Below are 26,894 nucleotides of genomic sequence, written 5' to 3' on the forward strand. Positions count from 1 at the left end.
AATTGGTCCCCTTCACCATACTTACCCAAAACAAATAATGCAACAAAATGGAATTTAGGGTCAAAGAAAGGTTTTGGAGTACTAAAAATGAATAGTTGGCTTGGCAGCAGGGATAAGTGCGGAGGGCACTTGTCCAAACACACTGGAAGTGTGGGTTATGCAGAAAGCAAGCATCTAACCCCGTCTATATAGGCCGTGGCAGCTTCTAAGCCCAATTTGGCACACAGACACACCATGCCGGCACCCCCTGTGTGGAGGGGGCCCAGAGGAGAGGGGACTTACGAGGTTGGAGCGGGTGAGAATCTGGCTAGCGCTCAGTACCTCCTCCTCAGATGACTCATCGGTGTCCTCCGGCTGGATGAGACTGGGTGTGCTGCCGGAATACTGGCAGTCCTGCAGGGATGGGGTGTCACCTTTTTCAATGCTGTCCAGAGAGCGACGCCTCACACCCCAGTTGAAGTTGTCCATGCTCTCCCCCTGCAGGTGGAACAGCAGAAAGCCAATAAGAGCAAAGCACTTCAACTGTTAGCTGCAAGCTGTGTGAATTATAGAGAAAATAAAGGATAAGAAATAAAAATGAATACACCAGACAAATCACGACACGACACACACAACCACAGGGCACAGTGGGGTCAGTGAACATGGGAAACAACACAACAATAACCAATTCAAATTCTAAATCGTATATACAATATTTATGTTCTATTTTGAATTAAAATTGTTTATTTGTGACATCCATGTACTTGTGAAACTCATTAGCTACAAGTATAAAAACAAACCCACTTGATTGACTAGCGGGAATCACAATTACATTTCTGAATTGGCAAAATTTTTAATAAATGATGAGTCCAGTCAATTATAGAATAAAACACAAACGTTTCCCTGAACACTGCTTAAAACTTACCTGAAGCTCCTGGACGCAAAAGAGGAAAAAAGATAACAAGAGTGTTAGGGGGAGTTAAGACGGAGATAATGTGGAGGCACACAAAAAGACACAGGTGATGTCAGAGAAATACAAACACACATAGACTCTCTCTTTGTTAAGGATGAAACATGAATCAGTTCTGATATGCTTGCAAGAGAAAAGACTTTGAGGATTGTTTGTTAGTTATCAAAATATGTGGCAACATGCCAAGAGCATCAGTGCTCACCTCTCCATCCTCCAGCTCAACATCCAGGAAGTCGAAGTCCTTGAAGACACCAAACTGCTGTTCACTTCCTGCATCTTCTGCTTGCGCTTCCTCCTCCCGTGTCACTTCCTCTACAGTGGGGATCAGACTGGTCTGTTGGTCACCTGCATCTAAATCCTCATTTGAAGAGAACACCACCTACAGAAAAGAGGTGTACTTAGCCATTGCTAAAACTATGCAACCTGATAATGTTCTGAACACAAGAAGGAAAACTTACAGAGGGGTTTTTAGGCATGCCAGACTCTGGACCGCACAGAGACAGGACGTTCATCAGTTTCTCCCGTGTTCTTCTCTGGAAGCAGATAACGACAAATATCACCATGGAAATAAGAGTTTAAATAAAAAAGCAATTAAAGCTGCAGTTGGTTAATTAAGAATTGACAGATTTTCACAATACCTGTGAGAGCTGTGGCCTCTTCCAGCTGACTGGCACCAGCCCATTTGAATTGGAGCCAGAGGAAGTAGAGGAGGTGCTTCTTGTCACGGCAATTACCTGCGGTTTTCCATTACGCCCCGCTGCACTTCGTTGGTCTCCATACTTGTGACCTATAATAGGCGTCTGTGGGTCAAATGGTAAAAACAATGTGAAAAAAGATACAATGATGAGCTTATAAAAAAAGTTTGAAAATGTATCATTCTAATATGCTGATTTCCAGAAATTTCAAACAGCATTTATTTGGAATAGAAATCCTTTGTAACATTACTGTCACTTTTGATCCTTGCTGAATAAAAGTATTAACTTAATTAAAAAAATCTTACTGATATTAAACCTTTGAACAATAAACAAAATAAAAGTGACTGAAGACAGAGAAGGCGGCAGGCCAAGCACCTCTGAGATGTCAAAGTGGAAGTCCAGCGTTTTTCCTGGCAGTTCTTTAGAGGAGTTGTTGAATATGCGAGTGAAAGCGATCTCCGGGGAGCCGGTAGACTCTGTGCTGTAGGAGCGCTGCACCTCATCAGGAACCACCAGACTCGCAGAGCGGGACACCACTAACTTCAGAATGTTCTGGGCCTCCTTCCAGTACGGGCTCTGTAGCAACGCACAGACACAACAAACACTTGAGCCATTTGTCATTCTTTTTTTTTTTCTGATTTATCCTTTAGAGACTCGTGAGATGAAAAGCTTAGGTAAAGACCACAGAGGAGGAAAGTGATGATGCAGCTTATAGTTCCTTAAAAGTGCCTCACAAAACAAACAGCTTCCAGACCTTTCATACACACAGACACATACTACAGCAAAATCCACTGTCCATTACTATAAACACACCCACAGGCAATGGAGAACAGATAAAGGAATTCAAATAAACATGGAATGCTGTCTTCACAATCTCTTGAAATAGGACAGGCATACTAAAACAAACCATTGGAGGGACTGATGTTCTGAGTGTAGACAACAGAAAGAGTACACAGCTGTACACAGACCTGTACATATTTGCCAATGATCTTCATGATTTCCAAATTGAACTGCTTGACAGGAGCAGCAGACAGATCAATGTGACTCAGTAGACTGTAGATGATCTGTAGCAAAGACTGCTGCATGCTGTTCAGGCCCTTCTCCAATAGCTGAAACAGAGGAGGTCAAACGGCAAGAGATTATATATACACACACATACACTTAGGCACCAAGTTATATGACAGAAAAATGTGGCTTGAGACATCATCATTCTGTTGCAGTCTTGTTAAGTGTGCAAATATAGAAATGTGTTTTCAGTTATTTATTGCTGTCTGAAAAACTTTAAAACTTATTGAATCCAACTGTATGAGTTAATGTGTCAATCAAACTCATTCAAATTTACCTCAGCTAGGTATGTGACCAGGTTAAAGGTTATTTCAGAGAAGGAGTCGTGCAAGTAGCGGCACACCACGTTGATCCAGTTGGTGCTGTCTCTCGAGTAACTGTGCGTTGAGTACAAGCTCATCATGTGTGCCAGGTTGGCCAGTGTGGCGGACTTTTCTTCAGCACACACTTTGGCGATCCGATCAGCAGTCTCCTTACAGAACCCTGTGGGGTTGTCAAAGTGCTGGACCAGGTGTGGAAGCAGGCACAGGATATTCAGAGGAAAACCTGACAGGAAATAGGTTCAGAAAATAAATATATGTGGATACACCCTAAATTACTGAGACAGATCTTGATATTGAGCCATTGGCGCACCTGCTTGCTGTGAGGGGTCTATGAGTGTGTGTCGGGACACAGTGATGAGTTTACTGAGGAGGTGAATCGTGAGCTCCTGGGTTGCAGCTGAAGTGAAACCCTTCAGGAAGAGCGTCAGCAGGCCGGGGAAGTTGTACCACTTCAGTTTGGCCTGCACTCTCTCCAGCTTCTCTCTGCTGTCCGGCTTCTCCAGGGGCATCTGGGCCAGCAGTCGGTTCAGCAGCCTGAGTGCCAGCAAGTACTCAAACTCATAATCGGACTCCAGCAGCGACGTTGCGATCCAGAAGACCGTCGCCATCAGGTGGGTGGGGTCGGTTGGTGGCACCACCTCACCAGATCCTCCTCCAGGTCCTCCCCCACCTCCTCCTCCTACATCGCCACGAACACCATCCTCTCGTAATGATGATAAGCTCCGCGTGCGGGCTAGATTTCCGTGGCTGCCACCCAGTCGGTCGGCTACATCGAGGGTATTGCTGCGGTGACGGTCTCCCAGGCGTTCACCCATCAGACTGGCCCGGAGCGAGTTGCTTCGAGCGTGGCTGTAATGGACATGCAAGAAACTTCCACTGCCCAGGTTCAGCTGACCAGTACTTTTCCTGTTATTGGCAAATTTGGTGCCCTGCAGAGGATCATGGGAGGCCCTACAGAGGTGGAGACAGATTATCAGGTTAATTTGGGTAAAAAAAAAATATATATTATGTAAGAGGAGAAATAATGATTTTTATGTTTGGTTTTAGCAGAGCATGTCTTACTGTGAGAGTGCAGTGAGAAGGTCGTAGCCCTTCATTGTTTCAGCAAGAGTGTCTATACCAGCTTCTAGTGTCAACAGTAACTCGATAACAAAACCCTGCAAGAGACGGATGAAATGTTTGACTATGACTGGTAAGAGACCAGGATTTGGTCACAGGATTTGGTCACATGTCTGATTGGGTCAACATGCACACTGATTTAAGTCTGAAATAAAGTCGAATCTAAAGCAGATGATGTTTTGTTGAAATTGTAAGAATGAATCTTGGAACTACTTATATACTTTAATTTTTTATATGACACAAATATGGCAGAAAAGTATTTTTTTAATTATTTGTTATTTTCATTAGAAAAATACCGTTTAAATAAACATTTTTAATAATTTGTAATTGTATTAAATAAATTAGGTTATTTAATAAAGAGAAAGTAAAAATAAAATAAAAAATATATATATTGTATTTTATTGTAGTCTATACACACACACAAATTCTAAAACTTTATAAAATTATATTTATATACTATAATTATAAAACTTTTTATAACTCTTTAAGTGAGTCCACTTCATAAAATAGTTTTATACATACATTAAACAGTCCAATAAAATATGTTTGACAGAAAGGGGAATCTTGCAAAACATGCACTGAGTAGGGTCTTGACCTTTGTCAGTCTTGTATGACCGGAAACATTATTTATTTATTTATATATATATATATATATATAATATTGCATGCATTTTTGATTAAAGGTGAAGACCCTACTCAATGCACGTTTTGCACACACACGCACACACATATTGCCAAAAATTACTACTAAGGGCCAAGTACACTGGTAGGGCAAGTAAAACTCTCAAGTACTGGCCCGATCAGATCAGAAGAAAAAAATCCTCATTGTTGACGCCTGCTGTAGCTTTCTTATCAGTACTTCTGGAAGACTGGGACATTTCTATATACCTGAGCCTCTTCCCCTGGATCTCCCACAGTCTCTACCAGACGAGAAAGCACGTCTGACAGTGTGGAGGCTGTGAGCGGCTGTTTCAGTGCTCTGAAGATCTGAAAAGAGCGACCAGCGTAATGCCGCGATGAGCAGGACAGAGCTGTCTGCAGAGCAACTTCACTCAGTTCCTGCTCCAACTGGTAACCTGATCAAACATGCAGCACAAGAACCCATCACAACCTCAGCCGAAACATTTCAGTTCTCCTTAAGAAGTAAATTAGCATTCCTTCATATGGAAGTTGGTCCTCTACAGTGCAGTGAACTAAGCAAAAATGGTGTCTTACCGGACGGTGTCTGTTTGAAGACGTTGACAACATGGCGGAGGAATACACTAAGCTGATCAGCACTCTTGATGTTGGGGTTTTTGGGAGAGACGTCTTCATGGTTCCACAGTGGGCCACGTTTCCTATGGGCCAACCAATTAAAAGAAAAAAATTGACACAACAGGAAATATCTAACATAGAACAAAGGCAAAACAGTCTCACACAACTCTCAGTGAACAACCATTAAGTAAAAACCACTCCGAATCAAACATTCACACAGATTGAGATTGAGCACACACACACACACACAAACATGCAAGGCCACAATACCCTCTCCTGTTAGACATGGCTGCAGGCAGAGGAAAAAATACAATATCTTAACAACAACAAAAATTTACATTCAATATGTATCCAGGGAAACTAGGCAGAAACAACACTGATTATAAAAAAAAAAAAAAACTTATTTAAATCTAAAGTATTTTGATGTTAAAACACTTCCCATCTTCTTATACAAAGACAATTATGAGAAAGTATTCCAGTAGGAAATAATATTAATAATACTAAAATCGAAACGTTTTATTTATACATATGTTATTCACTTCTATCTACAGTGACTCAATATTTTTTCAGAGCAATTGGCCTCGTTTTTTGATATTTATCGTGACGTAAACAACTCGTTCGTTTCTTTTAATAATTCTATACTGAGTTTTACAGTTTAATACAAATCTATCCTCAAAAATGGTGTTATAAAATTTATATATTTAACAATTTAACAGTCAGTTAAAATGGCAATATTAAATGAAAATATAACCCTAACCTTCGAGCACAACAAAACGTATACTCTAGAAAAAAAAATTAAAGTGGGGGAAAAAATAAAAAATGTTTTACTTTTTTTTACTATTTTTAAATGCATTACTATTATCATTACTATAGGTACATTTCATTACTATAGAGATTAGAATAAATTTCTGTCATAACTGTTTTAAATGTCTTAAGTTAAACCAAACACTTATTTTTGTGGTTCGCGATGGAGATCTTAGAGCCATTATTAGGCTCCGTAACCCAATTCTTTCTGTGCCAGAAGCATTCCTGAATATACAAAACTCTCAAGCAGGATTGCATGTTATTGGTTAATATGTTAGATGTATTCAGCATTTAGATAATGAAATTACAACTCTAAGAGGAAGAATTTGACAGACTGGCCTGCAGAGCCCCCTCACCTTGAGCTAATGAACTCGATGAGGTTTTTGACCTTCTCGTCCTGCTCTGCAGACAGGTCCACTTCATTAAGGAGAGTGGGAGGGAGGTGAGGCAGCACTGAGCTGCCCAGACTGATACTAGAGGATGTGGAGCTGGAGCTCAGGCCAGAGTCTGTCACTGGAGACGGCTGGAAGTCTGGCATCAGCTCTGTAACTCCTAAGAGACAAACCAATGCACAATTATTTATTACTGTAATGCATTACTTATTATTATAATTAAATGGATAGTTCACCTAAAAATGGAAATTTGATCATTAATTACTAACCCTCATGTCATTCCAAACCTGTAAGACCTTCGTTCATCTTCAGAACACAAATTAAGATATTTTTGTTGAATTCTCTGTCCCTCACATAGACAGCAAGGATCCTAACATGATCAATGTCCAGAAACATAGTAAGGACATCGTTCAAATAAACCATCTGACTTTAGGACCCCAAATAATGACTTTATTCAAAAATGTGTCTCCTCCACGTCACCGTGGCGCAGTTTTGGAGAGCATCACATAGGTTAACAACATATGTAATAGTGTAAACAATGTAAAAACTTATCCGCGTACATATGTTGTTTAAATATGTGATACTTTCCAAAATGGTTCCAGGGCGACGCGGAGGAGATGAACTGTTGAATAAAGTCTTTGTTTTTGCTTTCTTTGCACATAAAGAGTATTCTCGTAGCTTCGTAACATTACGGTTGAATGCTGATGTCACATGGATTATTTTAACGATGTCCCGACTACCTTTCTGGACACTGTTCGTGTTAGGATCCTTGCTGTCTATGGAGGGTCAGAGAGCTCTCGGAATTCATCTAAAATATCTTAATTTGTATTCCCAAGATGAACGAAGGTCTCACAGGCTTGGAACGACATGAGGGTGAGTAATGACAAAATTTTCTTTTTTTGGGGAACTATCCCTTTAATTACTATTATCAATCCGTTGGATAAGAGCACTGAGGCAGACAGATATACTGTTAAACACATTTGCTTTTAAGTACCTGTGAGGTTGAACTCCTGAAGAGTGGGTTTGACTGTCAGAACTCGGGGCTCATTCAGTTCACGGTTGCGAAGAAGTACAGATGCTAGTGACTGCACACTGCTGTTGGTGCCCTGGACGACCAGCAGGTGGAGCAGCAAACGCTTGCAGTGCTCATAGACCTCTGGATGCTGATGGTCGAAGCCTACAAGCACAAATATGCATGTCAGGACATTCCAGTGATGGTTATTAATAAACTGCACAGTTGTGTATGTGTTACCTATAAAGATGGCATGCAGCAGCAGGTGAAGGTATGAGTTCCATTCCACTTTGACCCCGTGGTCTACAATGAGGTCGGTCAGCAAGATCACAGCAATGTTACACCTTTAAAAAAAATGGCAATGTGTTGTCAGCGCTCAAAGGTCAAGGAAAACAACACAGTGTCTGATTTAGGGGAAAATGAGTATGTGGAGTCACCTGTGGAGGGCGACTCCAGGTGTGGTGGTCTCAGGCAGGTAATCGACTAGTGGTGACCAGCAGCCGCCGGTGGGAGGAAATGGGAGGGGCTCTGGCCGGTTATGGTCCATCACCTTTAGACGCCAGTTAGCATAGACAGGCATAGAGTCACCTACAGAGAGAAACAACATGTTCATACAATACCATTCAAAATTTTGAGACCTTTGAGACCTATAATATTTTATTGTTTTCAAAGTCTATTATGCTCACCAGGGCTGCATTTATTTGATCAAAATACAGGAAGAACAGTAATACTGTGAAATATTATAAAAATTATATATTTTTTAAATGTAATTCATTCCTTTGATGGCAAATGCTGCCCATTCAATTTTACACGGATTCTACCTTTATGCCTCTATAAAAGAGTACCTTTATGCCTAGTCAAAAAATGAGTATTTTTTGGTCAGGGCAGGAGCAACATAAGAAGTTTGAGAACAGTGATGTTAATGTACTCACTCTTCTCCTCCTCATAGGATCCTCCTGAGCTGCTGCTGTAACGGGACTCCAGTCGATGGTGCTGTCTGTTCAGATTACTGTTCAGACCAGTGTAGATGTCCAGATGAGTGTAACTGTGCAGATATACAGAAGTTACATTCATTCACTTAACATCTCCATCTAGTACTTTTGAGCAAGCAACAAATAAAGAACAACCTGTTAGCAATAGCTGATAAATGGTTCTTGGTTTACTTTTAGTAGTATTAGTAAAAAGTAACGACTTATGTTTCTTTGTTTATAAATGGAACACATTTCCTAAATCTAGAATCAGTTTACCTGTCCTCCATATTGGAATCTTTGGTTTTGCTCTCATGGTGTCCATCAGGTCCAGGTACCATGGTGTTACTACTGGATGCTGTTCCTGGAAAGAGCCAACCATTTCAACAAAATGACAGTGAAAATGTGATTGCTTCCTTAGATCATCTGTTTATCAGAAACTTTTCTGTAATCTTTTGGTTTCCTAAATGGTTCCTACTCGTCTTATGATTCTTAAACTAATTTTTATAAAGGTAATGTTGAGAAAAAGTGGTTAGAGTGCACATATATACTGTACCTGATGTAACGGAAGGGATCTTGTAAGAAGAAGTAATGCGGTAGTAAGGTGGGTTATCCATATGAGTGACAGCTGAAGACACAGGGTCAGTAAGGTCCAGCTCATACATTAACTCCTCCAGGAGCTGCATTGTCTTATCCCTGCCTAGATACACCACTACACGCTTCACCTGCAAAATAATACAAAACGCAATCAGAAACACAACAGCATGGAAGAAACCAGGTAACGAAGAAACATGGCCAAAGTCACAAGTGCAGCCCATCTTGCTTAGGGATTGAGTATCAGGCCAGGACAGGTGTCACTCACATAAGGCAGGAGACTTGGTTCACTGTTGACTCCCGACATGCTGATGAGGAAGTGCAGGATGATCTTTAGATTTTTAGGCCAGCTGTCAGCTAAAGTGGTCCAGACATTCTCAATCTCTGACCATGCAAATTCATCCCCATACTGTAAAATAAGACCATATGAACATTCATGCAATGATCACCTTAAAAATGGCTATACATATTAGTAATATGTTGAAATAATATATTCTTAGAAAATAAAACTATAAAATTAAATGGAAAATGATTCCCAAATTATGTTTGAAATAGAAATGTATAGTCACTATAGATTTCCATACCTGTACTACAGTCAGCAGAGATGCGAAATGTAGTATGTGTGAGTTTACCTTTGCAGTCATGAACATGAGGTTGTTGAGGATCATAGTAGTGGCATGTGGGGAACCCCAGCCCTCTCCTCTCAGCCAGCGACGGCTGTTCACCATCATTATCTCTCTCTCATGGCTGTCCTCCTCTTCCTCTGTTGACGAAGGCTCCTCTTGACGTCTGGCTGAAGGCTTGAAGTCCACCAGCTCTATGTTGTTCATCCAGGGTAGGAGGTAATGCAGCATCACCTGCCGGCCACCAGGGTGCGCTGTCTGGATTCTCTGACTCACCTCTGATTAAAACAAAATAAATCCATTACAGAGTTTATGCGGTGGGGGGATTTTTGGCTCACATGAAGTTATTACCAATGTTAAAATTACTGAGCATTACATTCACACATATTTGACCTCCGTGAAGTTGGCACCCCATAAAAAGAAACAATTACTGAAACGATGCCATTCGATTGTGCTACGTTTGTGCTGATTTGTTTCACAAAACGAACGTTTGTGCTGGTTTGGTGCTTGAAATATATAAAAAAAATTACAGTGTGATGTCACTCTCCACCCCATGTTGGCCAAATCAGCACAGTTTGTTTGTGCTGGTTTGTGCCGTTAAAACAAACACACTATTTTCCTTCCTTAGATGTAACAAAAATTTATTTGGGAGCTGTGACATCACTCTCTACCCCAGCTGGTTTAAATCATTTGTCATTTGTTTGTGCTCAATGTGCTGTTTTGTACCATTGAAATGAACATCAAATAATTTCCCCCTCTTAAAATAACAAACAGAACACAAGGCAGTGACGTCACTCTCCACCCCATGCCATCCAAATCTCTTCAAACCAGTGCAGTTGTGCTCGATTTGTGCCGTTAAAAGAAACAATGTAACTATGAACGCTTCTTTAATGCAATGAAAAAAAAAAAAAATCCAAAAGTCATAAATATTTTGAACAATACAGCCCTGAGTAGAAAACATTAAGTGATTAATCTGGTTATAATTTTTATTATTACATTTTTTTATTTAAATTTGATATAAAATGGAATACTTAAAGATGTACATTATACTATACAATAGTAATACAAGAGTAATATATTTCTGTTACATGTTAAACCATACTTTTATTTTGACTGGTTGCCATGAAGCTTCCGTGCGTATAAAGTATGATATAGTTATAGCTAGTTTTCTCAAATTAAACTGTAAAATTCTTGCGAAGTGACCCTCACAGCAGCTCTGGGGATTAAGGTTTTGTGTTCATGTCATCATATAATGTGATGCATAGGCCAAAAATCACCGCAAGTGTCTGTTTTTCAGTATTTGTGTAGTAAACAAAACCGCGTTTCCGCCATTCATACATACAAAGGCAAGCGGAACAAGCAGGATTCATATTTAATAAAAAACAGTATTATAATCTAATATTAATAAAGACAGTGGTTCATATTGCGATTCGAATTAAGAGGCAGACCTTTGAAACTTATGTTTTTATGAATGGACTCCGGGATCCCGTCCGAAATGCAATCCACAATTTAGAAAATTTCGGCTTTTGCTGTCTGTTGTATTATATGAAACTCTTTCTCTCTCTGTAGGGTATACGTCCAGATGTATCCTCAGGTACCAAAAATTTTGCACCAATCGATTTAACGTGAATCGTTACTTTCTAGTACCAACGCAATTCGGTCAGTACCCTTAAAAGTACCAAGTTCGGTATCCAACCCTATCTGTAACACAAAAAGCCTATATAATGTAGAGCCCTGCACTGTCCTCCAATCTAGGTCCTTGTCCAACAGCTTATCAGAATTCTTTGGCCCAAGTCCGACTGGACTCTTTTCTCACTTTCCCTATTATACACAGCTGCTGTTTCAGCCGATAAAATAGTTAAGTTTTATTTTTAATGGGAAAGTGGTTAAATTGATTTTCATTTCTTTATTAAGTTAATTTAGGAATATAGTCTATTTTTTTTTTTTTTGAATTCAAGTTGTTCTTATAAGTAACGCCAAGCGGCCAGCAGCAGATAGTGAGTTGATAGCTGTCTATCTATAGTTACAGGCCTAAAACACTTCAAGTATATCACAATATTAGTTGTCAAAAAAAAAAAAAAAAAAAGTTTAATATATCAAACACCAAACCACCACCAACGATCGTTTCTGCAGCACAAATTTGCACAAACATAGCGGGATACTTTGTGTGATTATTTCTTTTTATGGGGAGCCAACTTCACAAAGGTACATGTTTGTTTGTGTATGTACCTGAGAAGATGGGAAGGGTGAGTTCAGGGTAGGTTCGAGCCAGTTCTTCACTGAGCTGGTAGTAGGACACCGAGTACAAGTGAGGGAGAGGGGAGGCTGGAGACAAGACCCCATCGGTACGCTGGATCTCCAGTTTATGGGCGTAACGGAACAGTTTGGGCTCCAGGATCTAATATAAAAAACATATGATTTTACTTACCCAATTGTACACTCTTAGTGTCCTTGGACGTAAAAAAAGCATAAAAAGGTCTACTGACCTGCAGTAGCTGCATGGCGACCTCATAGATGTCTCTGGAAGAGTCAGCAGCTTTAAACAGGATGAGATTCAGCAGAACCACAGTGTCAAACTGGTAATCCCTGCAAGAGACAACAAACACACAGTATTCATTTAACCTGAATCACTGACACATTCAATCACATTTACCACAAGAACATTGTAATACGTACCTGTTATGAAAGATATTGGCGATGGCTCTGAAGCAGCCTGAAGCAACTCTGCGTGAGCCAGTGTAGCAGCGATCCACCGCCCAAAACATCAGATTGCTCTGGTCTGGGTTCAGCTCTAATAACAACATCACGGCCTCACAACCCAGCTGATGCACCTGAGCACAAACATGCATCCATGCGACAGTTCATGAAAGTCAATTTGTTAGTGATGCAAATGTCAGAATGTGAGTTAAGTGAATTTACCTTGCGGTCTTGAGAGTCTAGAATATTGTCCAGCCACTTATACAGATACCCATCAGAGGACAGGCCAACGTTATCAGCCACCGGACCACAACACAGCACCGCAGACATGGCCTGTGCAGACACAAATCATATACACCGTATTCAGACTCTGTGAGAGTGATATCTGTGGTGACCACGAATGCAAATGTGTGTTTTCTGAGTGAGATTGTACCTTTAGTGCACAGTACTGGTGTCTGTTGATCTGCATGTTGCGGTCGCTGTATCGGTCCAGAGGTGTGAACATGATGCTGAAGGGTCCAGCCCAATGACTGAAGAGCATGAACAAACTATGTCTCAGTGACTGCTGAGGGAATATACTCCTCCTCTGATGCACTGCAGAAACACAATCATGAGAGTTATATCAGTGAACTTGCTTTAAGGGCTATTAACACCAAGATTTTCTGTGGCTGTGTACCTGGTACATTCTGTATGATGTTGGCCACTAGGGCACTGAAGTGAGAGCGGATGTCTCTCAGTGTGTCTGAATCTTTGTCGTTCTCAGCCTCCAGAAGCTGTCGGGTGAGATCCACGTATTCCAGAAGAGTGCTGTTTAAAGAGTGAGACTCCCCGTCCAGACCACCACTTGCACTGTGCAGAGAACACACAAACATCTTACTGTTTAGGACACAAAATTTGCCTTAGTATAAAAAAAGGAGTTAGACATTTACTTCCAAATATAATTTGACATCATAAACATCATAAAATGCTGTTAAACACAACATACTACTTGGAATGCAATGGAAATGTTTATGGCATTTTCCCTGTGATGCATGTTGGACACTGTTAACATTTAAATAAGTCAAACCAGGGAGAAAGCACTTCTCTTATGATGCATTTATTTGATAAAAAATATCTAGAAAAAAATGGTGATATATTGGTACAATTTAAAATGAATGTTTACCGTTAAATTACATTTTTAAACTACTATTTATTACTTAGATAGCAAAGCTTATATATCAGCATTTAAAGCTGAATTTTGAGCATCATTATTCCAGTCTTCAGTGTCACATGATCATTCAGAAATCACTATAATATGCTGATTTGGTGCTCAAGAAAAAAAGTCTCAATGTTGAATACAGTTGTGTTACTACCATATTTTTGTGCAAACCTTAATTAAACCTTAAAAATACACTTTTATTGCCCCCGACAGAAGTGTATATGTGAGACCTACGTCTGACTGATGACTCCTGAATCGGCCAGTAGCTCAAAAATCCGGGCCAGCTGGACTCTGAGAATGTCACGACGCCGGCGTCGCTTCATGTTCTGCAAAAAGAAAAAACAACAACACAAGGATCAATAAATTGTTTAGATTTGCAACTTTATTTTGTATAGATGGCCAAAAAGCTTGCATTGAAATTGTCTAGTTGAAACATTTATCCTCACAGGGATGGATTCCTTCACAGGGTCAAGAGTCAAACTGTGGTGAACTCACCTCTGGCCTTCTCTCAAGTGCTTCTTTAATGATGGGGTTTAACTCCTCCAACAGCTCTCTGTAAGACACACCACTGGGTTAAAACGCAATTCCACACAATATAATTATGTATGCACTTTTTCTATGTTTTCCTGCACTTTGTCAGGTTATCTTAAGACGTACCTGAAGGCAACAGGGTTGGTCCTGCCAAGCCCCAGGACGAGAGACTCAGTGATGTCCATGCTCTCAGAGCGCATCATGGGACCCACATGCTTGAACAAGGAGGAAGGGGACGGAATGCTAATGATCTGCAAAGACACACACGTACACAATCTTGTTTCAAATATGGTATCCCAAATCAAGCAATGTGCATATATATATATATATATATATATATATATATATATATATATATATATATATATATATATATATATATATATATATATATACATATATATATATATATATATATATATATATATATATATATATATATATATATATATATATATATCTGACATTACAGTTAGTAGGGTGCTTTGACCTCTGACCTTTGAGTCGTAGCTGTATCCGCTGTCTGGGGTGGAAGCCAGCGTTTCAGGCGGAGAGCAGCGTACAGAGCCAGGGGCTGATGAGGAAGAGGATGAGGAGGATGAAGATGTGGAAGAGGTGGCAGAACTGCAGCAGAGGATTAGGTAGTTCCTCCAAAGGCCCACATATGAGTCACTGCTACTGCTCATGCTGTTCACCTTCTTAGCATTGATCGGGCTGCTGAAAGGTCAAAGGTCACACAGGAAAGTCACATAATCTCTCTTACAAAAACACATTCCAACAGTTTGCCTAATAAAAAGAATATATATATTTTTTAATGTAGTCACATATGGCTGTTTATAACCAAGTAATAAGTTGATTTATATAAAAGAAAATTATGAAATATTTTTAATCCTCACATTAATATAGTGAAAAATGTGTGGAACTCTTTTATACAATTTAAAGTACCCCGACAAATTAACAAATTAAATTGACCCACAAAACCAATCAGAAGTCGCATGGGTATATTTGTAGCCAAAAATACATTGAATGGGTCAAAATCATCGATTTTTCATTTATGCCAAAAAATCATTAGGATATTAAGTAAAGATCATGTCCAATGGATATATTTTGTACATTTCCTACTGTAAATATATAAAACCTTAATTTTTTTATTAGTATTATGCATTGCTAAGAACTTTATTTGTACAACTTCGAATGCAATTTTCTCAATATTGAGGTATTTAGCAATTTCAGATTCCAGATTCTCAGTCAAATATTGTCTGATCATAATAAACCGTACATCAAAGAAAAGCTATTTTGTGGTCCTGGGTCACATTTATTATATTTTATATTTATTATTACCTGGATGTTTACTGAAATTTTACATCTTTAAAACATTTTTTATCTATCTGACAATAATCAAATATAGACTGAAAACATTAAGATACTATATAATTATTTTTACACGTCACCCAGCCCTACTAGAGAATGAAAAAAAACGTACTTGATGTCGACTTGTGGCGAGAGCAGCTGAAGGCGTGTGGAGGCGAACACCCAAGCGTAGCTCAGCGCAGTGGGGCAGTGCTTGGGCAGGTGTTCTTGCCGCAGGTAACTAGACAGGCTGATGACCCAGGGGTCCTGACCTTGTGTCACATGGGCAAACACCCATATGTGGGAGGGGCTTACCACATCAAACTGGTGGCTGATAGGAGACGAGCTCCACTCTGCTAGAGTCTGAAGATCTATTCCACTGGGACAGTACAGCAGATTTGTCTACAGCGAAAAGGGATTAAAAAATATATATATATATATATAAAATACAACCCTGATATAGTTTCATTTTTACTTTTTTAGATTTTGTAAGCATTCCCATCTGGAGGGGACACCAACATCCAAAAACACATAATGTTCTGCATTCCCTCACCTGATCAGCCCCAGTAAGGTGAATAAAGCTCTCGAGGACTGAAGCACTCAATCTGTCCATCACGTCTATAGCCAACTCCTCGTCTCCCTGAAAGAGAAACAGGACAAAAAAGTAATGAATATGAAGTGCAAACTAAAACAAAAATGTTGTCCCATGCAGGTGAACAACAGGAAGTCATTTAGAACAGATGGTTACCTTAGCAATGCCAAGGGCCGTGTGCAGTGATCGGACTTCTTTGAGGATATTGACAGCAAGTCTGCGTGTTGCTGGTCGACAGCTGCACAGCACGACCAGAGCCAGACCCTCCACCACATGCAGAACCGTCCAGAGAGGAGATCGCTCCAGAGGGAGAGAGGGGCTCTAGAAAAGACATGAATAAATACCAGGTTACACTACAAGCTGAAAATTCATGATAAACTAAAATAAAACAATAAAAGCCATTCAAAAGTTTGGTGTTTGTAAAAATTTTATATACAGTATAATCAGTTATATTGTGCAATATTATTACATTTAAAAATAAAAAACTATTTAATAACTATTCTATTTAAACATGTTCAAATGTAATTTATTCAAATGATGGAATTTGTGTAAGTGTCACATGATCATTCTAATATGCTGAACTGGGGTGTAAGAAATGTCTGTTTCAAGACACAGTCTGCTGCTTAACACATTTTTTGCAACAATATAAATGTTTTACTAGAACTCTTGATCAATTTAATGCATCTTTGCTGTTGTATGTTTGCACCTGTGAATCATGGCTGCGGTTGCTGCTCTGTACCGCCTGTCTCCACTGTATGATGAGCTGCAGCAGCATCTTGACAGAGTTGTCCAGGAGCGTGGGGTGAATGTCAGTCACCTCCCTCACAATGAAATACACAAAACCAGACAACACGTCCTCTCTCCAGTCTGGGAAGTCCACCATCAGAGCCTGCAGAGTGGTGAACGCCAGACCACGCAGCTCCTCATCCATATGGATGGTCAGTCTGGACGGGTGGGAGAATGAAAGTCATTGTTTACAGTATGCAATAAATAAATGCAACACATCACCATCTTCATAACAGCATCATGCGTCACCAGAACCACAGAGAGGTCAAGTGGGCAAACTGTGACATATGAGTTCTGACTATATGCCATTACGACTTCACAGGAAGTCTGACACAGATTGTGGTTGCTGTAGAGGAAGTCATAAATATATGGAAATTTGCATTTCATATTAATCTATGGGTACTTTCTGAATAAGTGTGATTTTTCTGTTTGACTCATACCCCTAAAATAAATAAACACTTTGTATGAGAAGAACTTTAAAGTTTCTCTGTTCTGAAAATCCTTGTTCCAAATTGCTGTGTTATAAATTATAAACTAAAAAGACCAAAAATTTTGGGAAATATGGAAATATGAAAAAGTAAACCCAGAGCATGTTGAACTCTCAATGCACACCACGCACTGTAGCAATCAGTAAATTATGTAATGACTGAAATGTAATAACCAGCCTGTTTTACATTTAAACTGAAATATTTCCAAAACAATCAATATTGAATTCAACTGATAGCTTGTGAGTCAGAATCAAATCATGCAATTCTGTGAATGGTCAGGAGGCATAAATGTAACCGTTCTCAAGCAACAACAGAACTAGTGAATTGGGGAATGGCTGGAGTTTTCTTGTGGTGATGAATGAGGGTTGACATGAGGGTCAAAGGTCATTACTTGGCCAGTAGCTCGATGAGATCCTGTCTGCTCATGCCGTCTGGGATAAGTCTAGGAATGGCAGCTACACATGTCCGGAACAGATCAATCTTCGGTTTACGCTCCCCACTACAACACAAACATATAATAAACACCCTGAGAGCCAAATAAACAACACCTTTCATTTTTATACCATTTAAAAAATTCTTATATCATATTTATGCCAAATAAAATGTCAAGAAACTAACGTGATCATGTCCTCTGGCTCTTTGTTGGACATCTGAACGTTAGTCATGCTCATGGATCGTCCCACCTCTTTATCCAGGTGCCTGAGGATGTTGTCCAGGGCTTTCCTAACCTGAGGGTAATACAGAGACATACCTACACAGACAAACACATACACAGAAAGAAAACAGCTTAGTTCACACGCAAAATCTGGTACAAGACCGGAAAAATGTTACAACGGACTACATACAGAGGCATTTCCTCAACCTCTAAACAATGAGGCCTGATAAATACACCACTAATGGGCGTGCAATGAGTTTTACTGGAAAAGTTAAACAAACTAGTGAAAAATGTAAAGTCAAATTTATGTATATGAGGAAATTGTGACTAATGCCAAAATAGATTAAGAAAAAACCATAACCTTCATACTAAAAAACACAGAGAAAAGAACTTGGCAGGAAGTGCTAACAGTATTTATGCTGAAAGTTCAATGAGGACAGCTCATGCTCCAGGAATCACAATTACTTTAAAATCAACTATTCCAATCTGACCAAATGCTGTAGGGTAGGGACAGGCTGGACTCATTTCGGAGAGCTGTGTAGGAATTGTAAAGGTCCATACCGATGACCTTGGCTTCCTCGTCAGTGAGTGTGGTGTTGAGGAAGATCTTTTTGACCCGCAGGGTGTTGCCTGAAGGTAAGATGACGCCTGTAGTGGGCATGGGCGGCTCGCCGTCCTTCTGTTGTAAGCTGTCGGCTATGACCAGGAAGGCCCGAAGACCAATATTCATCCTCTGAGAGAGAGACAGATACGAGAGAGATCATTAGTTTCAATGTTTATTCACCCATTACCACAATTTTTATTTCATTTTTCACAATTTTTTATGGCTGGCACATTGTGTGTATGTCTTCACATACCTCTGGATTAATGGTGAAAGTCTTTTGAGACTTGCCCACACACAGCAGGTCATAGATGATCTCTTTCATGGCAAAGTCCAGCCGTTCCTTTAGAGAGGGAAAAACAACATGCCAAAAAAACCAAATGAAAACAATGCAATAAACCAAAACCAACCTCTGAAATGTTAATTGTGCTCATTTTACCTTTATTCTAAAATAATAGATCATTGATGGTAAAGTGGATAGCTAGCAGTGATGCGCGGGTTGATCCAAAATGAGTGGGTGCCTGCAGTCACCCAAGGTTACGAGTCTTCCAAAAACATTTTTATGATATTCGTGTCGTGGTCGTTGGAAATAAAGATGACAATTAAACCTTTTTAATTTATATAGTACTAGACACAATTTTGAAACACACAGGCCTACACTTATTGGCTGAATAACTGGCGCGATTATAGAGTGACCACCTGTCCCGCTTTTTCCCGCCTCATGCAAATTGAGCATCTGCCCCGCTTTTTCATTCCACCCTGCCTAATAAATACATGGATATGTCCATAGGCGTACTTGTAACTTATGTCCAATAGTTCAGAGGAGAGCAATAAAAGCGTTAGTCGATAGGCTGAGTCGTACATCAATCAAACTGTTGACTGGTGCACGAACGCCTCCTAAACATTGACAAAATTCAAAGTTTTGTCAGGTTAAGCATCCATGGCCACGAAAAAGAGAAGATGCACTTTTAATAGCGAATGGACTGCAACTTACTCTTGGTTAAGACCTGATGGCAAAGCAGAGAGAGCTTTTTGCATTTTATGCAAAAGCAGTTTTTCTGTGGGACATGGTGGAGAATATGACGTGAGCGACATGGTGCATGTGAGTACCACAGAAAAAAAGCACATCATCAAGAGACATGCAAATCAGTGCAAGCGTTTTTCAATAAACCAAATGACCCACAGACTGACAAAGTTTGGGCAGCAGAAGTGACGAGCATTTATCATGCCGTCCATCACACACATTCATATCGCTCGACTGCAGTAACAAGTTAGCCCCAGTCATTTTTTTTCCAGATTCTGAAATAGATAAGAAAAAAGCTGTAGAAACTTTGGGTGATATTTTGGGTCAGGTAGTGTCTTAATCTTTTAGTTGATGGGTTTAAAAAGAAATAGGCAATATATTACAGAAAGTTTGAAATGTCTACTTTTAAACGAAAATATTCAAACCAAAATAAATAGGCTACTCTTAATCCATATGAAATGTGCATTTCTCTCTGGCGTTCATGGCAAGTCCGCATCGACAACTTCATCTTAGCAGCGACGCAGAAAACACCAGTTTATTACTAAACAATTAAATGTCTCCTTGCTAATTTAAACACAAGCATACTAATTACTTTACGTGTTCTTTGTGGCAAGCCTTATGTGTGCGGTCATAACGCTTATTATCTTGTAGGCTATAGCCTATTTAAGTAATTAAATTAATACAAAGGTGCGACGCATTTACTACTTAAAAAAAAAATGCGGGTCAGGAAGTGGGTTGGGTGCAATATTTTATTTAAATTTTTTTGCAGTCCGAGTTGCGGGTGTGTTAGTTGAAACAATCGGTCGGGTGCGGGTTGTTTATACATTGACCTGCGCATCACTGATAGCTAGCTTTAGGATTGGGCCAAAATAAAGGCTTGGTATGAACCTGAGATAAATTATGTTTTGAGTGTTTTTTTAATAAAATATTTACCTGAGCGATAAACTGAATAATCTTAACAAAGATGTTGAGGGGTGTGTCCCTGGGCACCACGCTGCGAGAGCCCTTTGGGAAAAGTGCTGTTACAATACTGAGGAGACGACTGTGAAGGAAAAAAGATCATGTGAAACGTTATATACTTATAATAAATAGGAAGTGTCTACAAGACAATATTGTATAAATTTGTTTACATCTGTGAGAGGTTTATCTTCTCAAACAATGGTATGTTTGTGATAAGTGTTAATATTGAGTGAATGTATTCTCAATGTGTGCGCAACTGGCATAAACTCAAGATCTTTTTGTAAATCTGTAGGATTGTGTGTCCTACCTCTGTGTGGTTGTGTTGCTCTCACACTTGATCCTGATGATGTAAACCCAGAGCAGCCGGTAGAGAGACTCCAGTGCCACACGAGACATTTTGGGATCTTTGTTCTAAAAAGAAAGATACAAAAATGCTCAGATAACAAGAACTCATAAATTAAGTCATACAAATAAGACATTTATTTCCAAACAGTAAAAGAGCAAGAAGTTTTTTAAAACTCTTTATTGTGGATTTTTATAAACACGTTGCTTTAAAGTGACTTCACACAAATATGGTCTTACAAACCCCCCCAGGGAGTTAAAATGACCTCCAAAGACAAGAATGTGTGAATTAACTCCGCATAGAAAATATGCTAGATTCCTTTATAAAGAGCTGCTGCTTCATCTGTATCATGACGGGTGATCAATAGTTCACTTGCTGCTCGTAACAAGCTAATGAGCAATATGAATCCATTTACAAGCCAATAAGAGCCATAATTTCTGCTTTAACTGCATTGATGCACAAAGAGATGACTCATAAATCGGCTGTTCATCAGAAGCAATGGATGATGAAAGAGGGATTCATAAAAACTCTGCTGATGAAGCTGTGATTAACACATCACGGCTCATCCAAATCGAGTCTCTGACTCACACTGTTGGTTATTCAGTCTCTCTCGCACACACAGAATCTAATGAGATTGCAAACAGGGTGTAATGACCAAGCTCACCATAGGGGGCAATATGAATGCATGGTTTGCAGTGAACAACTAACTACTGTACATAAGAAGTGTCTTTTATCAACAGGGATGCCATTTCTTTAGAGAATTATCAGCAATACATTTTTCCCTCAATGTTCTAATGAGTCTGCAGATATATTTCAAAACAAGTCACTGTAAATGCAATAAACTTGCAAACTGTTTAAACTTCTACAGAAAAACACTGTGTTCCGCAGCATCATGGACACTCAAACTGATGATCAAAGTATTTAACAATTTTCCAAAAGTGCATTGTGATTGCTGTCCAACTTTGCTGCAAATTTTCTTGCAGCAATAAAATTTAGGCTGAACCGGGTCCACTAGCAAGATAAAAATAAAACTCTTTCATAATTAACACAAAATCTGATGAAATAATTATAATTCATTCTATATTTTCGCATTCGATTTTTTTTTTTTTTTTTTTGGGAAATGCGTAGTATTGCAAAATACTTTTATATTTGCTTTTGCAAAAGCAAGAGTTTTGGGCTGAAATGATGCCGCCGACATTTCTTCATCAGTGACTCCTTGACCTGGGTGGATTTCCTGTGCGAATTCTTGAGGACAGCAGGACAGTAATGAAGCTATTTAGCATTGTTTCCTCTATGGACAAGCGAAAGAGCCAGAAGCCTCAGGAAGCCCATGTGGAACACAGGTCAATCACATGACTTCTGAGGGCAGGGCTAGCTCCCTTGTGGGAAACCATGGTAACTCACCTGCAGGGTCTCAATCTGCTTACGGATGCTGTTGTTTGACGGCATCTGGAGCCAATAAATGCAGGGGTAACAAAAAAGATGACAAAGGACAGGGGGTGATGGTGATGGGGAAGACATGCATGTTAGAAAAAGAACAAGAGACAAACTTAAGAACAAAACAAAGCTTTGTGCTACAATAAGAACATGCAAAACAAAGTGCAGGGTGCATGGGACTGAACACTTCAGTGTCAGATTCCTTACAGAATCAACAAGAGTATTCTAAAATCTTTCTATACTTCCTAAAGGAATGAAAATGGCCCATTAGATAAAAGATTCTTTTAAATTGAACTTGAATACAGCTGATGTGCTGATGAAGATGAATCTGTTTCTGATGGGTGAGAAGACAAATGGCAGAAATAAATCAAAATGAAATTTGAAAATGATTAAGAACCATAAACAAAATTTGAGGCAGGATTAGTGCATGCAAATGGATGATTACAAGCAAGAGTGATTGTGTGCTGACTTTAGTCAGAGTAGACGCTATAAAAAAAACTTAATGCAAATGAAAACAAGGCTTCAAATAACAAATAACGTCCACTCTGATTAAGGTCTGTTGATCTGGGAAGACAAATTACAGAAGGGTTAGAACAGACAGGGGAGCAGACAGACAAGCAGAACAGCAAAGGGCGTCCATGGGAGTCAATCAGGAGAGGAATTATCCACCACTGAGACTACAAAACCCATAAACCTGGGCTCAGTTGGCATTACACCAGATCACTGAGAAAACTTCACTTCTGATCCTGAATCATTCACATGACTTATTAAGAAGTGTAAGCAGCGGCCTAAAGTGGATTTGGGGTATTCACACTACAGTCCAATTCTGATCCAGTCCTGATATAGAGTAACTGATAGCGAGTAAAGGATTTAATCGATAACTGCAGGCTCTTACATAGAGTTTGATTACTCATTCATAAAATCACCACCACCCAATCAAAGCATCACGGATCAATCCTCAAGATTCACATGATAAAGATGCATAGACTGGAGGAGAACTCAATCATTGTGGAAAGGGAAACTCAAAAAAAGAGATAACATCCTGGTAGCTAAACCAGCGACTATGAAAAAGAACGCTGACAAGCACAAACACACACGGTTTGGAGATATGATTGAGAAAGAGTGGAAGGCACAGGTATAATTAACTAAGGCATTTTACAGACATTGTTTGTAACACCACACCTTTCTCCGAATTTATGTAAGTGAACCAACCCACTTACAGAATGAATTCTCATATTAAATCGGCAAACCTGCCTCCAGGCTTCAGAATCTGTATGTATCAGCTCCTCTGTTTTGGCAGTGCCCAAACAACATGATTAAAAGGTAGGATTTATAGCTGCTTTTGCTACTTTTAAGATGCATTTCAATGGTACAATCTTTGAAACTGTCATCCCTAGTGTCTTCTTTTTTCTCAGGATGTCATGAAGCTAAGGTAAACACTCTGTATTCATTCCACTGTTAGAAAACATTACCTTTAGGTGGGAAAGGCAGTTCTGAAGGAAGATGTGCCAGTTATTGAGGAAGAACTGCTTTTGACTAACACACAGCAGGCATGTGACCAAGGGATACAAGGCCTGAGGAGAGAGAAAAAGGAAACACAAAGCTTTAAAAAATATATCAAGCAACAAACTAATTAAAATGCTTGCTTCCCAAATCAGACATTGCAACTTCTCTAATGCACATGACAAGGTGAGCTAGGACGGATTTACAGTGAATAACAACTATTACGCACTAAACACTAGTGATTGAGCAGACATTAAAAATGTGAAATACAAACGCATAACTCTTATGGCCCACTTTTATGATCGTTTTATGGTACTCTTTTAAGCTTTGTAACTGCATGGACAAGGGCGACTGGTGGAATCAGCTAAACTTGTCTTTTTGTGTTCCACAAAGGAAGCACAGCCTTCTGGGTGGCAGAATGATACAGGAGATAGTGGGAAAGTATGTATAAAAAAGCAAAAAAAGGACTGTACCAACGAGTGCTTCTTTCTTGAGCTGAGGTCAAAGGTCGTCTGGTAGAGCATCTCCACAAAGTTCTTCAGGCAGGGCACATTCACTTCATTCTTCACCGCCTTTTGAAAACACACAAGCACAAACATATAAGTCCTCACGCTGAGCTACACCCGCTCGGTGCCCAACAGCACACAGATCACTCGTGTCAATGCAAAACCAAATCCATTTCAATTGTGTTTCTGTAGCAACTCATTCCACAAGCTCCACCTCAAACCACTCGACAAGACATGTACCATCATGAAGTCTGCCGAACAGTCACTGAGCCAAAGAGCCAAAGTGTTCGAATCAGTGTATGATCGGTTTGGAATAAAAGGGAGCAGAGTTGCATGCTTTTGCATTGAGACAAGATGCTTTTTTTTTAAGTCACAACTCTTGCTCTCATCAGACACAAAACCAGCTCGATTTAAGGATTTAAATACAGTTTACTTCTCAAAGTATTGTTTATGCTTAAATGGCTGTCTCATTAAAAATCCGCAACCCGGCGCGAATCGAAAAAACTGGAATGGGACTGCAGCAGAGTGTTTACAGATGTCACATATTCTGATTTGATTTAATGGAAGGCTGTGTAATTTTCTGTGCCGCCATATTGTGAAACTACACTAATTTAAATCAGAGTTGATGTAGCAATGTTGCAATTTAGCCACAATGCATTCAATTTCTGCAGTATGCATGTGAAATCTGGAATGCAATCAGGAATGGTTTTTGCATTGGCATGAAAGATATTATATCATTTCAACAAATGGAGAGCTCTGTGGTACTTACAGCAGCTACAGGGATGAGGATCTCAACAAACAGGCCAGCCAGTGCATGTTTGATATCTTTGTCCTTCACCTCCAAGAAATACTGAGCGCATTCCTGCTTCACCAACAGAGACACACAAAACAAAACCTTTAATTAATAACTGCAAATCTTCACACTAATCATTCGCAAGAAATTCATAAATATTTCAGTTTTAGTAACTGAAAAGGATGCACCACTGTTAAATCTTTTGTAAGGCCTGCACACTCACACACGGTGGTTAGAGAAATATGAGGTTTACAGTAAAATACAGCATCGCTTTTGTAGCTATTGGCTTAATAAAAACCTCTGGATTAAGGTGCTTGTTAAGTGCAGCACATACTGCGTGCGGGATTTCACTGCCTGTAACTGGCTAATGTAAAGGAATTGCTCCACAGAGTCTTGTTGGCAAAGGTAGGGCCATCACATTGAGACTGTTACTCAAGAGATTTTATGAAGCATGCCTTCAGACAGCTCGCAAATAAAACAAAAGACGTACTGTCTGAATGATTTTGTAAAACTTACGTTCCTGTTTTCCTGGGATTTTAGCTGTTCAATTGTTGAGAAGGTCAAGCCCTCTTTAATGCTAGATAAGTCGATTTAACAAATTTACTAGATTTAAAAATAATAATAATTTTACTCAATTATATACATTTAATTATATATTTTCAATTCATGCGATATACCTTGTAACACTAAATCTTTAGTGTCCAAAATAAAAGGATTAGTTCACCCAAAATTAATTAATTACTTTTAATTAACTTAATTAACATTCATGTTTTTATGAACCTATACGACTTTCATTAATCTTCAAAACACAAATGAAAATATAATTTTTTTATAAAATAAAAATAAAATATTTTTTTTAATATATGGGTAATTTTTGACTCTTCATTGAAAATCAAGCATGTTTATTTGAAAAGCTGTATCTATGTGCATTGATTATTATTTATTTGTAAATAAAAGCCTGGATTAAATATGTTCATCACATAAATTTAGCATGTCTCATTAAACCACCAAATTCATATGAATTTATTTTATTTTCATTTTGATATAAATAAATAAAAAATCTATTTTTTGTATTTTTTTTTTTTATCAAGATGAATGAAAGTCATGCAGGGGAGTAATTTTTGGGTTTCTGAACTCTTTGAAGACAACGTTTCAGTGGATAAATCATGCAACAACAACCCTCACAAGAACGTAGAGCACATGTCTGTGTTTGCATGCGTCTCGACCTGCATGAACTGGAAAGAAGCCTCAAAGTCCTCAACGGGGTACATCTTGACTCTGAAGAACTTCATGCCCATGATAAGGCTGATGATGCTCTGCACCACATGAGGACTTTGCTCCTTCAGCCTCAGTTCCTTCAGCTCTGTGATGAACTTCTTACGCACTGCCTGAAACCTGCACACAAACACAAATAAACAGAACATAAACTGACATGTTGAAATTAGGTGTCTATTCTATTCACACAAAAGCTGCTAAAACTTCAGCACTGAGTTTGTATCAACAAATGTGTGTAGGAACCTTCAACCAAAACTCATAATATGTTGCATAAAGACTGGCTTGTTACAGTCTCTGGTTTATTATAATTGTTCAAGTTCAAGATTTAAAGTTTCCCTTAACAACAAAACCCAGAAG

At 39.2% G+C, this 26,894-nt stretch overlaps 1 protein-coding gene across 12 annotated transcripts in view; it reads right to left on the bottom strand.

Annotated features, from left to right (window-relative positions):
* fryl (furry homolog, like) overlaps positions 1–26,894 on the bottom strand; it is a 101,743-nt gene that overhangs the window by 19,173 nt on the left and 55,676 nt on the right. For 6 of the 12 annotated variants that reach the window (XM_052586610.1, XM_052586606.1, XM_052586601.1 and 3 more), the window contains 45 exons: positions 26,489–26,657; positions 25,239–25,331; positions 24,437–24,535; positions 23,933–24,034; positions 22,428–22,472; positions 20,988–21,091; positions 20,654–20,762; positions 18,953–19,039; positions 18,657–18,828; positions 18,059–18,191; positions 17,832–17,939; positions 16,873–17,110; positions 16,323–16,487; positions 16,128–16,214; positions 15,708–15,976; positions 14,722–14,941; positions 14,351–14,475; positions 14,189–14,246; positions 13,928–14,019; positions 13,172–13,344; positions 12,929–13,089; positions 12,718–12,828; positions 12,475–12,629; positions 12,285–12,384; positions 12,028–12,196; positions 9,808–10,076; positions 9,444–9,584; positions 9,138–9,306; positions 8,861–8,945; positions 8,546–8,658; positions 8,051–8,201; positions 7,854–7,957; positions 7,596–7,778; positions 6,566–6,761; positions 5,367–5,488; positions 5,040–5,227; positions 4,095–4,189; positions 3,343–3,983; positions 2,987–3,255; positions 2,613–2,753; positions 2,020–2,220; positions 1,588–1,749; positions 1,408–1,482; positions 1,152–1,328; positions 283–477 (listed from right to left, as the gene is read on the bottom strand). In XM_052586610.1, coding sequence (XP_052442570.1) covers positions 283–477; positions 1,152–1,328; positions 1,408–1,482; positions 1,588–1,749; positions 2,020–2,220; positions 2,613–2,753; positions 2,987–3,255; positions 3,343–3,983; positions 4,095–4,189; positions 5,040–5,227; positions 5,367–5,488; positions 6,566–6,761; positions 7,596–7,778; positions 7,854–7,957; positions 8,051–8,201; positions 8,546–8,658; positions 8,861–8,945; positions 9,138–9,306; positions 9,444–9,584; positions 9,808–10,076; positions 12,028–12,196; positions 12,285–12,384; positions 12,475–12,629; positions 12,718–12,828; positions 12,929–13,089; positions 13,172–13,344; positions 13,928–14,019; positions 14,189–14,246; positions 14,351–14,475; positions 14,722–14,941; positions 15,708–15,976; positions 16,128–16,214; positions 16,323–16,487; positions 16,873–17,110; positions 17,832–17,939; positions 18,059–18,191; positions 18,657–18,828; positions 18,953–19,039; positions 20,654–20,762; positions 20,988–21,091; positions 22,428–22,472; positions 23,933–24,034; positions 24,437–24,535; positions 25,239–25,331; positions 26,489–26,657 — 7,021 coding nt within the window. The remainder of the gene's footprint in view (positions 1–282; positions 478–1,151; positions 1,329–1,407; positions 1,483–1,587; positions 1,750–2,019; positions 2,221–2,612; positions 2,754–2,986; positions 3,256–3,342; positions 3,984–4,094; positions 4,190–5,039; positions 5,228–5,366; positions 5,489–6,565; positions 6,762–7,595; positions 7,779–7,853; positions 7,958–8,050; positions 8,202–8,545; positions 8,659–8,860; positions 8,946–9,137; positions 9,307–9,443; positions 9,585–9,807; positions 10,077–12,027; positions 12,197–12,284; positions 12,385–12,474; positions 12,630–12,717; positions 12,829–12,928; positions 13,090–13,171; positions 13,345–13,927; positions 14,020–14,188; positions 14,247–14,350; positions 14,476–14,721; positions 14,942–15,707; positions 15,977–16,127; positions 16,215–16,322; positions 16,488–16,872; positions 17,111–17,831; positions 17,940–18,058; positions 18,192–18,656; positions 18,829–18,952; positions 19,040–20,653; positions 20,763–20,987; positions 21,092–22,427; positions 22,473–23,932; positions 24,035–24,436; positions 24,536–25,238; positions 25,332–26,488; positions 26,658–26,894) is intronic. The other 6 variants (XM_052586607.1, XM_052586604.1, XM_052586609.1 and 3 more) reach the window with 2 other exon arrangements.

This window comes from Carassius gibelio, chromosome B20 (genome assembly GCF_023724105.1).
Source record: "Carassius gibelio isolate Cgi1373 ecotype wild population from Czech Republic chromosome B20, carGib1.2-hapl.c, whole genome shotgun sequence".
Classification (NCBI taxonomy): Eukaryota; Metazoa; Chordata; class Actinopteri; order Cypriniformes; family Cyprinidae; genus Carassius; species Carassius gibelio.